Genomic DNA, 15,535 nt, shown 5'->3' on the forward strand with positions numbered 1-15,535 from the left:
GTAGAAATTTGCAAATTCTATTGTATGTTTAGTGATGTTCAGGCAGCTTATACATGCACTGTCTACCTACGATTGTTTACATATGTTTATAGAATTGAAACATCTGAAGCAAGAGATTTTAGGAGTTGTTGGAGACTGTTCACTTTTTTGAAACTAAAAGATTTAAGAAGATCTCAATTCTCATATATTAGGAGATTTAGGGCCTGTTTGTTTCAGCTTATAGATTATATAATCTAGATTATAATTTAAATTATATAATCTAGATTATAATCTAGACATATTATAATCTACATGTAGTTGTTTGGTAGTCTAGATTATATAAATATAGATTATTCATAAAGACAGTAGTACTCTTGTTTATTTATTTGAGGTAAGGAAAGAAGGATGACATATATTGTAATTTCTATTTACATAACCATGGGTAGTGGGTCTTTTGCCGAAATAATCTCAAATAAGCTACTCTTGAGGAGATTATGAGATTATCATAATCTAGGCTTTAGATTATATAATCTAAATTCATAATCTAGGTGTTTGTTTACATGTTGGATTATTTGCGCTAGATTATATAATCTAGAGAGATTATAATCCGAAACAAACAAGGCCTTAGTTTTGGTATCTCTTAGAGATGCTCTTACACCTCTATGTCTAACTTGCTAAAGTGCACCAAAGCTTACAACTTACAAGCCTTCCCCGTCCCATTTTTGCTTGTGGATCCAACCCTGAACTGAACCATAATAAACCATAATAAACTTATATTAGGGCCCAAAAGGCTCGACCATGGATACATTGTGGGTCATTTTCTGGGTTAAAAAATGTACGAAAAAGATTTGGGTTATACCATGAAACTTAGTTGCAGGGTTAAAGAAACTAGGAGCGTTTCAGGAGTCAATAAAACTCAAGGATAAATGGTTTCAATAAAAAATGGTAAAAGTTAGATAATGTAGGAACTCTTATAAAAATAGTGCAGTTAACAATTAGAGAACATATAAACAAGTCAGACAATGTACAAAAATTACAGGGCCAATGAGCTAAAAAATTATTAAATCCAAAACCAAGACATCTCAAACATACTTTTTTTTTCCTTTGGGGGTAATGGGGGTTGAGTAAGAGCAAAAAACTTGGGATTATAAAAAAAAACGTTTGTAAAACTAAGAATATTGCATGCACCATTAACACTTAGAGAAAACATTGAATACTCACATACATAGTAAAATAGAGGACCTCAGTTCACCAATGTTTAAAAATCAAAGGGGAAAATAAAAAAGAAAGAAAAGGGGGAATGAGTATATTAACAACAATAAGGATATGCATATGCATATGTACACATCTCATACAATTTAGAAGCACTGACATACATTAGGTTCCTTCTCTTACAGGAAAATATATATACATTAGAATTGACATCAATTTTCGACCGCTAAAAAGTAGCTGAAATGTCAAAATTGCTTCGTGGGCTGCCTTCAGTGTAAGAACAGGCTTCGGATAGTTGTCACTTGTCAGTCGAATGTTCGCCCATGCAATCCACTGTAATAAGGTTCCATCCATGTCAGAAATAATTTCCTCCAAAAATAAAAAACAGTGAAACTTCAAACATTAGGTACGACCTATTTCCACCACAAAAAGTACAAATTCAGTTATGCTCAGTTTGGATGTCGATATTGGAGGGCAGCAATTGAACTAGTTTCAATACCAAATCAGTCATAGCATTGAAATTAGATACAATTCCAATTCTATTGTTTGGATGTCACTGTATTAGAGTTTAGAATTGTGTCGTCTAATTCCACGCAATACAGCGGGGTGATGCTTTATATTGGGAGAGGAAGCTTCCAGTTATAATCCAATACCAAAGAATTTGGTCTCTGATTCTAAATCTCAATTTTAGACCTTGTTTGGGAACAAAGTGTTTGTAAACCACAGTTTTTGAAATACTACAATATATAGTATATTTTAGTCATGACAATACCACAGTTTAAAATACTACAGTTTTGGAAACTAAGGTTCAGACCTAAGCTTAGAATACCTTAAAACAACTACATTATTTACAATACTTCAGTTTTAAAAAACAAAGATTTTAGCTAGCTTGCCAAACACCATTCTATATATAATATTGCAGTATTTGAGAATACTGTAGTATTTTTCTAAAACTGTGAAAAAACCTCACTCCCAAACACACCCTTATGTGCAAGAAAACAACAGAATTTAGGAAAGTTGATTCCAATTTCCAATTCCGTGCACCAAGATCTATATCCAAACGGGGTATTAAAAAATTGGCAATCATAGAAGATCCAACACGGTGGGCATTGCATACTCACCAAAATGGGCAAAGTAATTTCACCAGGAAAACAACAACATTGTAAACTTTTTGGATTAGGATAAGTCTGTACCGTACGACCTCAGAACAAGAGGCTTGGTAGTGTAGATCACACTTGTCCACAGAAACATCAAGTACTAAATTAAGAACTTTGATAGAAGCAATTATGACGACAGGGTTTCAAGTTCAGAGTCCATCGCCATCATATGTTGCCCATCTTTCAATTACAACCTGAAACTCGCTATCCCTTTTCCTAACCTGTGATCATTGGAAATTAAAGATTTGCTAAGCAAGCTGCACTGGACTACATAGACTCATAGAGTATAGATCCGACAATTGTATAGTATATCACACAGTTCAGATAAAGATAGCAGCTAGTGCAGTAGTTAAGACCTACAATGTCAATATGTCATGCTTCAAAATGTCATTTACAGGTAAAGCAAACAAGAAATATAGGTACGGAAAGAACTGAAATGACCAGTCCTAATTAACTTTTCTATAGATTATATTATTATCTGCTCCTGGTGCAGCGGTAGAGCCTACCGTCTGTAACCGGAAGGTCTTGGGTTCGAGCCCCAACCTCTGCATATTATGCAGGTAAGGTTTGCGCTTAAAGATACCCTTCCCCAGACCTAGAACCCTGCACAGTGTGGGAAGCCTACGGCACTGGATACACCATTTTTTATATTATTATCTATTTGTACCATCAAAAGTATCCATGAATACGTCACCTATAAAAAAAAAACTCGATACATGGTTTGTAGAATGTTACCTCAACCAGCGGCTTCTTACCATGCAGTAGCATATCTACGCTCCTTTCTGTCTGCATAAAGAAAATCACCATTATGTGTCAGCATCTACACAAATGGACAACAGGTAAAATAATACAAACCAGATTCCATTGAGGTTGCATCCTAGGCTTTGAAGCTCATATTGGATGGTGAAAGGGAAAAATAGCAACAGTGATGGGGAAAAATCTTAAATTTTTTTTTCTCGAAAGCGCAGGAGAACTGCGCCTCATAATGTATTAAGAAGAGGTAAAAAGAGGCCAAGAAAGGCCAGTACAAAAATCTTAAATTCAGCAACCATTTTATCACAAAGGCCAGGTAAGCATAGGTAAGAAGGAAAAATAATGCAATCAAAATATGCAAATCATTTCGATTAACTGAAAATACAAGGATCTTCGGAAAAGTGGAGAAAATCAATGGAATCAAAGTCGTGCGCAAACACTTAGTACAGTTCCAAAGTACCATCCTCACCATTATCTAATATTTTGTTTTTTTCTCTATTTAGTCAAGGGTGTGCATGTATTCTAAGAACCTCTGGTATGTGTGTCTATAAGGATTCATACCCCCTCTATCTTAAATTTAAGAAATGCAATATCATTGCACACTTCCCCGCATTCTCATCATTTTATTGAGTTGAAGTTGTTAGTTATATCCGTAACCATACTTCGACTGTTTAGCATATAAATAACATAGACATACCCGATGTGTTACCCAGTAATGCCGCTCCCTCATCTCGATAAGGAAAGGGAATGTTGGAGGAGCTTTCCTCTCCAGAATACTTTTCTGACTCCGTCGAGCACGAGCCTCATCGTCTCCAAGGGTAACAGTTTCTACACCTCCAATCTGTTTTCCAGAAGATGAGAAATTTCACTGAACTGCTGTGAATAATATTACTTTTAAGCTTAACCACTTCTTTCAGTAAATGTTTAACACATGGACTCTCTAATTAGGTATAGATGCAAGACATTTTACATGAGAGCTGTCATGCTATTATATCGACAGCTACTCTTCTCAATAAGCAAAAGTAACAAAAGAAGTTCAGATATCCTTGTAGAATACAGCACTTTTTCATCTCAATGATCCATTTTTAACCAATGTTTAGACTATGCAGGTATAGTGGATTTTTCATTTTGTTTATCTGCGAAATTGTGATAATGTCATAACGATAGCATTACCAAGTCAGATAAGGTTGGGTTCTTAATGATGTTTGCAAGTCGTTCTCCATGGGCAGTGCCAATAAGCATAACACCCCTTTCTGCAATTGATCGACAAGCTTGTGCTTCTGCTTCAGTTCCGATCTCATCTACAATAACCACCTCAGGCATATGGTTTTCAACTGCTTCAATCATCACCCTATGCTGCATTGATGGTTCAGGTACTTGCATCCTTCTTGCTCCACCAATCGCAGCATGAGGAACATCCCCATCCCCACCAATCTCATTACTTGTGTCCACAATTACCTGCCCTAAACATCAGTACCAAAAGAATATATATAAGATACAAGAAATACATTGAACTGAAAATAGAAAGGTATAAGAAAGTAGCATTGTTTACCATACCACTCTTTTCTGAAATTCATCTGCTAAAACACGCGCAATCTCACGCATAACAGTAGTCTTGCCGACCCCAGGCCTGATTGAAGAAAAGGAAAAATATTGAAGAACAGATAAACTTTTGAAAATTTATTTGAAAAACAAAGTGGAAACGGAATGCTCAACTCCTGTTTCCCTATTATCACATACCTATTCCTGAATAGAACTTTTTCCATATAGTCTGTATTAATATAACACTTAGCTAGCAGCTTATGTATATAAAGTACCATTTGAAAAAGATATATGAATGATGGAATCGATATTGTAAAATTCAAAGAACAAGGGTAGGTACCTTCCCAAAAATAGGATACTTTCTTTGTAATTTAGGAGATCACGGACCATGTCAACATGCCCAGTAACAGCTCGGCCGACTCGACAGGTCAAACCAACAACCATTCCTTTCCTACTCCTTATAGCAGATATCCTATGTAAAGTACCTTCAATTCCTGCACGGTTGTCACCTCCAAACTCTCCTACAGCCTTCTGAGCATCCTCCAACTCTTTTTGTGAGATCTATGATATAAAAGATCCATAGAGCATGAAATTACAGTTGCAGTTTTGCATCTACTCACAACATTATGTGGTGCACTCATCAAGAAAAATGGGCTTACTATGGTTATGAAGTATAAACATTTGTAAAGATCCATGAGCAGAAAGAAATTAGCAGCCAACCAGCAGAAGACTTGAGACTAACATAATTTTTAATTTTACACTATGGACAATACGATGAGACTAACCACACCACAATGTAATCATCTCTGATCCGTCTGTATCGGTACCTTTTCTTTTCAAGGTAATTTCAGTTCCACAATATTGATAAGGAAAGTATGTACAATCACTGCAAATATAATATTACACATTGACTGATGGCTGTCACATACCTCACTGTCCCGTAGATATTGGCCACCGGAGTCACCAAGGAATCGTGCCTCTGGTCGTCTTCCCAAATCCAGAATGACCTAATTGATGACTCATTACTCATTAGTTGGAATCACATATGCATCCACGACATTTAAGATGAATTTCTGAGTAGACGAGGCTTGTAATGGTTGAAGCCTTGAAGGAGTCAGATACATCTATCTCACCTCCAGAAGTTGGTCCTTTCTAGGCTCATTCTGTAGATTATCTCGCAAATCTCTCGGGAGAATCTGCAAAAGAAAGATTAATACCTATTATCAATCGATCTATTAGTATAAAACGCCAAAAACTATTAGCCCAAAGCACAAATCTGATAAATGCTAGTTTAGTCATCAATACAAGTAGCAATTGATATTGAAATGGCGTCATTTCAACTGATACATGGTTTTTAGAGATGCTGTTTTTAGAGATACTTGTATTCTGGACAATGCATGCAAGGCTCAAGGAGACATGAAAATTTGCATCTTGGTATACTTGTAGTTGTAGCTCCAGAAGCAGAGATAGTCACATTAACTACAAATAGAAATTCATAGAATACCGAAAGTTCTCTACTAATTTGGACAAGTTTTTCAGTGCTCCCAGACCTCCACCTACTAGCACAGCACACGGCATAACATACAACGTACGTGCGATCAGGGAAAAAAGGCAGGACGATGACCTGCAGGAGCTCAGAAAGGTCGTCCTCGACGATGCCTCCCCATCCAGTGCCAACCTCAGTGGCGCAGCGAGCGATGCCGGGCCAGGTCCTGCCCCTGCGCCGTTGCCTGAACAAAGGATGCTCCGGAGAGAGCTTCGGGGTGGGGAGTGAGAAGAGGAGCAGGCGGCGTGGGGCACACATGTCCATCGCGCGGCAAGCTAATGCCGACGCGGCGGCGCCGGCGGTAGCGCAGTCGCGCGCAAGGGAGCGAGCGGTTGGCGTGTCCGGACGGGATGGATAACGCTTTGCTTACCCTTTCGCCACTCCGCGCGGTCCCTTTTTCTTCCCACAACTAAACCTGAGCCCAATTGCTTCAACAAACTGAATAATGACTTCATTTCTCCTGTGAATCTCAGGGTGTTTGTTTCTAGAGAGTGTCCATTTTATTTTATTTTAGTCTCTAAATTATTAAATATATATTTTATTTTTTATATTTAATAATTTAAACATTAAAATAGAATAAAACAGAGGGATTAAAATTTAGTCCCTAAAAACCAAACACCTCATAAATATGGGCCCAATTGCTTGAACAAAGTGAGTATAGGCATAGTTTCTTCGGTGTATCCTTATAGCAACTTCAATCATGAGCCCTATAATGAGGCCCTATATTTTGATTTGGCTACTCGGTTAAATTGTTTAGAATCCAAACTGAATGTTAATTTCCAATAGACTGAGCCTTAAACCTTGTTTTTATTGCAATTGCCAGTTTTTTGGTGCTTTGCCACTAGGTCTTCGATCCGAGTATAGATGTCGAATGGTGCCTCGTCTATTTTGCGGATGACCAGTGAGACCATCCCCACGCCCGAGAAGACAGCCTGCGAGGCCGAATCGCCCCAAGCCACCACTCCCCTAGTGGTAAACCCCATCACCATTGCCGGCTAGCGCATGTATTGTGCAGATTAGAGGTTGTGCAGTAGGAGCAGCTAATAGACGACAAAGCACATGGGAATTGATTCAGGAGAATGGATGTGAACGTGAATTTAATACGATAAGCAAAAAGAGAGGAACTAGTGTTGATGGGATTGCTCGAGAGGAATGCAAACACTAAATATTTTCATTTAGTGGCAAATGGAAAGAATAGGAACACAAGAATCTATAAGCTCCAGGATGGGGATAAAGTAATTAGTGGTGATGTGGAACTCAAGAATCATATCACCTCTTATTATAAATCCATATTCGGTCCTTTAGATGAATCTTCTATTAAACTAGATGAGTCTAGAACGGATGACATTACCCGTATCTCTCAGGAGGAAAATGAAAGCTTGATAGAGAATTTTACGATGGCTGAAGTTAAGCATGCAGTGTTTCAAATGGAACACAACAAGGCTCCTGGTCCGGATGTTTCCCGACAGAATTCTACCAGGTCTTCTAGGATGTGATTTGCGATGATCTTATGGCGTTGTTTGGGGATTTTAACTCCGGAAATCTTCTGCTCTATAGCTTGAACTTTGGCACAATTATCCTTTTGCCAAAGTTGAGCGAAGCGATCAAGATTCAACAGTACAGACCGATCTGTCTGTTAACCGTAAGTTTCAAGATCTTCACAAAAATGGCGACAAACAGGCTGCTAAGTGTGGCTGGAAAGGTTATTAGCCCAACACAAACGACCTTTCTGCCTGGTAGGAACATCATGGAAGGCGTGGTAGTTCTACATGAAACTCTGCATGAACTTCACCGTAAGGAGAACTGGGTAACTTTTAAGATCGATTTTGAAAAAGCGTATGATAAGACTAGATGGTCTTTTGTGAGGCAGACTCTTGAGATGAAAGGGTTTTCAGAGAAGTGGTGTAACTGGATTGAAGCTTTTACCCAAGGAGGTCATGTTAATATTAAAATCAACGATCAACTAGGTGATAATTTTCAAACAAGAAAGGGCCTTAGACAAGGTGACCCACTTTCACCCATCCTCTTTAACATTGGTGCGGACATGCTCTTAGTCCTCATCAATCGTGCTAAAAGGGAGGGTCAAATTAAAGGTATCATCCCACACCTTGTTGATGACTGCCTATCTATTCTTCAATATGCAGATGACACGATAATATTTATGGAACATGATCTAGAAAGTGCACGAAACTTAAAACTCATTCTTTGAGCGTCTGAGCAGTTGTCGAGCCTCAAGATCAACTACCATAAAAGTGAAATCATCTGCTTTGGAGAAGCAAAGAATAGTGAGCAAGAATACTCACACCTTTTTGGCTGCCAAATGGGTGGATACCCTTTCAAATACCTTGGGGTTCCAATGCACTACAAGAAGTTGAGGAATAGTGATTGGAATACTCTCCTAGAGAGGATTGAAAAGAAACTGAGTAGCTGGAAGGGCAAACACTTGTCGGCTGGAGGGAGATTGGTTCTCATTAACTCCGTTCTCAGTAGTCTTCCGCTATACATGTTGTCTTTCTTTGAGGTCCCTAGGATGGTCTTGGAAAAACTTGAGTATCTCAGATCAAGATTTTTCTGGCAAGCGGATGGGGAAAAAGAAATACAGGTTGGTTAAATGGGATATCATCTGCCAACCAAAAGATGTTGGAGGACTAGGTATCAAGAACATCGATTTACAGAACAAGTGCCTTCTAAGCAAATGGTTGTTCAAGTTAATTAATGAAGATGGCATATGGCAGCAGATACTAAGAAAAAATACCTTTGGAACAAGACTTTGGGACAGGTTACCAAGAAGCCGGGAGATTCACATTTCTGGGCTGGGCTGCTCAAAGTGAAAGACTTGTTTCTCTCCTTCGGTACCTTTAAAGTCAATAGTGGTAGAAATACACGCTTTTGGAGGATAAGTGGATGGGGGATTACACCTTGGGAGATAAATTTCCTAGCCTTTATAGATTGGCACGTAAGAAACATACCTCGGTGGTTGAGGTGTTTAGTACCATTCCACTTAATATCTCGTTCCGGAGAGGGCTAATCGGGGAAAATCTAGTCCGATGGCACAATCTGGTAACTTTGGTGGCAAACACCAACTTAGATGAAGAGGCTGATAAGTTCAGGTGGAGCCTTCACCAAAATAACATGTTTAGTGTTCAATCAATGTATAATGTTTTGATTGGCAACACTCAAGTAAGACAGGATACTACCATCTGGAAACTCAAAATCCCCCTCAAAATCAAAAAAAATTCCGGTATCTCAAAAGAGGAGTAACTCTCACAAAAGACAACTTAGCGAAACAAAATTGAAATAGGAATAAAAATTGTGTTTTTGCTCCAAGAAGGAAACTATTCAACATCTTTTCTTTGACTGTCATTTTGTTAAGTTCATATGGCGAGCTATCCATGTTATCTTTGGTATTAGAGAACCGATTAATGTTAGTGATTTGCAATATAACTGGTTACTTAACATTGAATCCTCTCATCGTACCAAAATGTTAACGGGTGCAGTTGCTATATGTTGGGAAATTTGGTTAAGTAGAAATGATACTGTTTCCGATAAGTGTTCACCAAAAACATATATGCAGGTGCTTTTCAGAGGAACCTATTGGTGTCATATTTGGGCACTCCTTCAAAGGTGTGAGGAAGATAGAGCCTGGATCAAAGATGTCTACAGAAGATTGGAGTCTACAAGATTGGAGTCTACAGTGATGCAGATCTTTACCTCGTTCGATTGGCGCTTTAGCAATCGGATCTGTTGGGACTATGCTTCGTCGCCGAAGGTCTTGTAGGAAGAAGCAGCTTCGGATGAAGCTGTCCGCATGAGATGACCGAATGATCCTCTTCATGAAGCTTCAGAATTACAAACCGACTTAAAAGTAGAATGACCTTTTAGTCCATAAATGTTTGGGTCGCTGTTGTAATCCCTTATAAGGGGCATAATTGTAATTCCCCACAGGCTGTGTCCTGTGCCTATAAATAGTGAACAATATTCCTTTACTGTTCACACATTCCTGTATTTGCAATCGCATCATTCGGGAACCAATCTTTGCCAAGGCAGAGGTATAACTGTATTCAATGATTAAATATACTGAGTAGATATAATATGGTTCGTTTATGATTCATTTACCTTTGATACTCTATATTTTATGTTATCTTATACAATCTATTAAAATTCAATTACGAAGATTTAACCCTCGTAATCGTATTGTCATCAACCTTCGTCCAAGGTCCATTAACCCCCAAGGGAATAATGCTTCGTTGGACGAAGGACATTAACATTTAACATTTTATGTTGCCTTGTTCTTAATTCATAGCATTTGAGAACAAGTCCCCAACATTGGCGCCCACCTCCGGTCAACTCACTTCCACTTTTTGAGCTGATGGCTTCGATTAACGATCAAGCTGGAGCTGCTTCGGCCCCGAAGCTGGTGTTCCCGATAACAGGTGGTTCGTGCTCAGAACCAGCCAACAAAAAGCAGAAGAAAGAGGCGCAGAGAAGGGTACAACATGTTGGAGTGCAGGGACCCTTCATCAAGTCAAGATGGTCACACATTCCAATCACCTTCTCCCAAGAGGATCTTCAGCTCAAGGATTTTCCTCATAACAATGCTATGGTTATTTCTTGCGTTATCAAAGGATTTCTGGTCCACAATGTTTTGGTTGATACAGGCAGTGCAGCTGATATTATATTTGCTAAGGCCTTCAGACAAATGCAAGAGCCAGAAGACAAGATTCATGATGCTACACACCCTCTCTGTGGCTTCGGAGGAAGACAGATTGTAGCACTGGGCAAGATCACCATGCCAGTGACCTTCGGCTTCATCAACAACACCAGAACCGAGCAAGTTGTGTTTGACATTGTTGACATGGAATACCCTTACAATGCAATTATTGGTCGTGGCACCCTCAATGCTTTCGAAGCAATTCTTCATCATGCTTACCTTTGCATGAAGATACCTTCGGATCAAGGACCCATTGCTATTCATGGAAGTCAGGAAGCTGCCAGAAGGGCCGAGGGAAACTGGACTGATTCAAAAGCAATCCATAACATAGATGGAGCTGAAGCTTGTGAACAGTACAAATTCAGAAGGGAGAAAGCAACTTCAGCAGATCAGCCGAAGCCCATGCTCTTATGTGAGGACATAGCAGAGCAGAAGGTGCTGTTGGGCTCTCAATTATCCGAAGAACAGGAGAAAACCTTGATAAGGTTTTTGTTCAACAACAAAGATGTTTTTGCATGGTCAGCCAATGATCTTTGCGGAGTTAACAGGGATGTTATTGAACACTCGCTCAATGTTGACCCATCTTTCAGACCCAGAAAGCAGAGACTTCGGAAAATGTCTGATGACAAGGCCGAAGGCGCTCGGAATGAAGTCAAAAGACTCCTCAGTGTAGGATTTATCAGAGAAGTAAAGTACCCAGAATGGCTAGCTAACACTGTTATGGTAAAAAAGGCCAATGGCAAATGGCGAATGTGTATCGATTTTACGGATCTTAACAAGGCCTGTCCGAAGGACGAATTCCCATTGCCAAGGATAGACTCCTTAGTTGATGCAGCAGCTTCGTCAGAGCTTATGAGTCTTCTCGATTGTTATTCAGGCTATCATCAAATTTGGATGAAGAAGGAGGATGAGCCGAAGACCAGTTTCATAACCCCTAGTGGAACATATTGTTACCTTCGGATGCCTGAGGGGCTCAAGAACGCTGGAGGAAGTTTCAGCAGAATGACTGCGAAGGTTCTCCAGTCTCAGATAGGCAGAAATGTGCTAACTTATGTTGATGATATCATTGTAAAAAGCACGAAACAGGAAAATCACATTGCTGATTTGCAGGAGACCTTCGCCAGTTTTAGACAAGCTGGTCTAAAGTTGAATCCAGAAAAATGTGTCTTCGGAGTAAAGAAGGGGAAATTTCTTGGATGCTTGGTTTCAACAAAGGGAATTGAAGCTAATCCAAGTAAAATTGAAGCTATACTTCGAATGGAGCCACCAACTACAAAAAAGGGGGCTCAAAGATTGACAGGGAGGCTGGCATCTCTCAATAGATTCATATCCAGATCAGCAGAGAGAAATTTACCATTCTTCGAAGTGCTGAAATCAGCCGAAGTCTTTCAATGGGGACCAAGCCAACAAAAAGCCTTCGAGGAACTGAAGCAATATTTGATAGATTTAACAACATTAACTCCACCAACGCCAGGGGCTCCTTTATTATTATATGTGGCAGCTTCGCATTCAGCGGTAAGTGCAGCACTTGTCCAGGAGAAGCTTGATGGCCAAGTCAAGAAGCAGGTCCCAGTGTATTTTGTATCTGAAGTTCTTAGTATATCAAAGAAAAACTATACAGAATTGGAGAAGGTGTTATATGCTGTTTTGATGGCATCCAGGAAGCTTCGGCATTACTTTCAAGCATACAATATTGTTGTTCCTTCTTCACAACCGTTGAAGGATATTATGAGGAATAGAGAAGCTACTGGACGGATTGGAAAATGGGCTGCAGAGCTCAATGAATTTTGCATTGATTATGTGCATAGATCTTCGATCCAGTCTCAAGCGTTGGCAGATTTCATTGCTGACTGGACGCCAGGGGCTCAGGATGAAGAAACAAATAAAGATGCCGAAGTATGGACAGTGTTTTGCGATGGGTCTTGGGGAACCTTCGGAGCAGGAGCAGCCGCTGTGTTGGTCTCACCATCCAAGGTTAAAACTTTTTATGCAGCAAGACTCGATTTTAGTTGTACTAACAATATTACTGAGTACGAAGCCCTGCTTTTGGGCCTTCGGAAGTTAAAAGCAATGGGAGTCAGAAGGGCCATTCTTAAAACTGATTCCCAGGTTGTTTCGGGTCATATCGACAAGAGTTGTAAGGCTAAAGATCCGAAGCTTGAAAAATATCTAGACACGGTCCGAAGGATTGAAGCTTCCTTCGAAGGATTTTCTGTCAAAAATATCCCTCGAGGACAAAATGAGCATGCTGATTTGCTAGCTAAGTCAGCAGCACAGGGGCTGCCCTTACCTTCGGATGTGTTCTTTGAAACAATAAAAGCACCTTCAGTGGAACTTCTTGAAAGAGCAGTCCTCAATATATCTCCTGTTTATAGTGAAGACTGGAGAACTGAGATTATTTCTTACCTTCAGGGTAATTTCCTTTCAGATGACGAAACTTACAACAGGAGGATAGAGGCAAGAGCTCGTCCATATGTCATGATAGAAGGGGAGTTGTACAAGCATGGAGTTTGTGCTCCATTACTCAAGTGTTTATCTAGAGCCGAAGGCATAGAATTGATGAAAGAAATACATGCAGGCATGTGTGGATCTCACATTGGATCTAGGCCGTTACTTGGAAAAGTTTTCCGTCAAGGGTTTTATTGGCCGAAGGCAGCTTTGGATGCAGCGGAATTAGTTCAAAAGTGCGAAGGTTGTCAGAAATGTGCAAGAGATCAAAAACAACCTTCGTCCCTAACTCAGCTGATACAACCCATCTGGCCATTGCAAAGGTGGGGCCTTGACTTGTTAGGTCCGTTACCACCGGCCCAAGGAAACTTAAGATATGTTGTAGTGGCTGTGGAATATTTTTCTAAATGGATTGAGGCAAAGCCTTTAGCCACAATAACTTCGGCCACCATTCAAAAGTTTTTCTGGCAGAATATTGTTTGTCATTTCGGAGTACCAAAGGCCATCACTGTAGATAATGGAACACAGTTCGACTCCGAAGCTTTCAGAGAATTCTGCGATCAAATTGGCACGAAGATCCATTTTGCATCAGTGAGGCATCCGGAGTCAAATGGACTCGTTGAAAGAGCCAATGGCATCATAATGACAGGAATAATGAAGTTAATCTTCAATCAACCCAGGGGAAAGTGGCCAGACCAATTAATCAAAGTGGTATGGAGCCACAACACAACAACATCAAGGTCAACAGGCTTTACTCCATTCAAATTATTGTTTGGTGACGAAGCAATAACCCCGGAAGAAGCTAAAACTGGATCAATAAGAGTAGTAGCTTCGGTAGAATCAGATCCTGAAGCTGATCATTCTGTGGAAAAAGATGTTATAGAAGGGATCAGGCTTCAAGATGTGGAGAACATCAATAAATATCAAGCCGAAACAATCAAATGGCGTGATAGAAAGGTTCGGCTAAAGAATATTGAGCCAGGACATTTGGTGCTTCGGAGAGTGGCTAACCCAGATACAGTGGGCAAGTTGCAGTTGAAATGGGAGGGACCTTTTTTGGTAGTATCTTCGTCAAGACCCGGTTCATACAGATTGAAGGATATGGACGGCAACGACATTCCTAGATCTTGGAATGCGGATGAGCTTCGGCGATATTATGTATAACTTGATGTAATTTTTTATATTTTTTTTATTTTTTTCTTTCATGGCACCCTTTTCCTTTCTGAAGGGGGAGAAATGTTTTTAATGGGGCCATCACATGTAATTTCCTTTTTTAGCTCTATAAGAGCAAAATCCCCCAAAGATGTAAATGTAAAAGCTGAGAACGCACCATCGAGTGCCGGAAAGAAACAGGGAAGAAGCTCCAAAGTCGTTCCTAAGGGAATGCAGAGCTTACAGCGAAAAATAAACGCTGATTCCGCCGAAAGTAAAAGGCGAAGAAGCTCCAAAGACGTTCCTAAGGGAATGCAGAGCTTACAGCGAAAAGTCAACGCTGATTCCGCTGAAGTAAAAGACGAAGAAGCTCCTAAGGGAGGCTTACAACGAAAAGTCAGCGCTGATATGTGATTGTTTCTAAGGAAATAACGATTGTGATTATGGCTTCGGATATGTGTTTGGACATTCATTTGCACATCACATTACATCATAACATTTGCATTCATAAACATTCATCCAGGCATATGTAGGATAACCATCATCATAGCATAAGTGGTTGCTTCGGCAAAAAGGAAAAAACTGTCTTTTGTACTTCGTCGTGTACGAGAAGAAGAGCTTCGGAAAAAAGGAAAAGTTGTTTTTTATGCTTCGCTGTGTACGAAAAGAAGGGAAGGTGTTTTTCGCCTTCGACTCAAAAAGATAATTTCGTCCACATCAAAGCGTCTTTCATACATTAATGGAAGGGTAAGAGCATATTACAAGGTATGAACAGAATTCATTAAGAACAGTTTAGTCATATTTACAAAAGTTATTTCAAAAGTTTCTTGAGTTTGTCTACAGTCTACTCCTACTGATCTTCATGAGGCCTCAGCTTTGGCGTCATACTCTTTAAGCATCGGTCTCGGCTTCGTCATCCTACATGAATTAAGTTGTTGTGGGTCAAAACCAAGCTTGAAGGAAAAGGTAAGCACAAGGTATGATTTCTTACTGGTTCAAGATGACTCCGAGCTTCGTCTCCAGCCTTTTTTCGCC

The 15,535-nt window shown here is 39.8% G+C and overlaps 1 protein-coding gene across 2 annotated transcripts; it reads right to left on the reverse strand.

The window, feature by feature from the left end:
• Positions 1-1,176: 1,176 nt before the first annotated feature.
• On the reverse strand, positions 1,177-6,616 carry LOC100277737 (uncharacterized). Of its 2 annotated transcripts, none has more exons than XM_008673340.4 (10): positions 6,268-6,616; positions 5,777-5,839; positions 5,573-5,650; positions 4,984-5,204; positions 4,659-4,731; positions 4,275-4,559; positions 3,799-3,942; positions 3,084-3,134; positions 2,393-2,569; positions 1,177-1,524 (listed from the first exon to the last, which is right to left on the reverse strand). In XM_008673340.4, exons 1-9 carry the CDS (start codon positions 6,451-6,453, stop codon positions 2,498-2,500), a joined length of 1,173 nt encoding a protein of 390 aa, XP_008671562.1. In that variant the 5' UTR covers positions 6,454-6,616; the 3' UTR covers positions 1,177-1,524; positions 2,393-2,497. The 2 variants fall into 2 exon arrangements, with proteins under 2 accessions (XP_008671562.1, NP_001144701.1); NM_001151229.2 differs by having other exon boundaries at positions 1,334-1,524; positions 2,385-2,569; positions 6,268-6,543.
• Between the last annotated feature and the right edge of the window lie 8,919 nt (positions 6,617-15,535).

Source organism: Zea mays, chromosome 1 (assembly GCF_902167145.1).
Source record: "Zea mays cultivar B73 chromosome 1, Zm-B73-REFERENCE-NAM-5.0, whole genome shotgun sequence".
NCBI classification, from domain to species: domain Eukaryota; kingdom Viridiplantae; phylum Streptophyta; class Magnoliopsida; order Poales; family Poaceae; genus Zea; species Zea mays.

Excerpts from the sequence above, each read along its gene's own strand:
- LOC100277737 (XM_008673340.4), bottom strand. The coding sequence starts at position 6,453 with ATGGACATGTGTGCCCCACGCCGCCTGCTCCTCTTCTCACTCCCCACC. Across the intron at positions 5,205-5,572 it reads AATATCTACGGGACAGTGAG|ATCTCACAAAAAGAGTTGGA; the intron begins GTATGTGACAGC and ends TTTATATCATAG. Across the intron at positions 3,943-4,274 it reads ACCCAACCTTATCTGACTTG|ATTGGAGGTGTAGAAACTGT; the intron begins GTAATGCTATCG and ends TCTGGAAAACAG.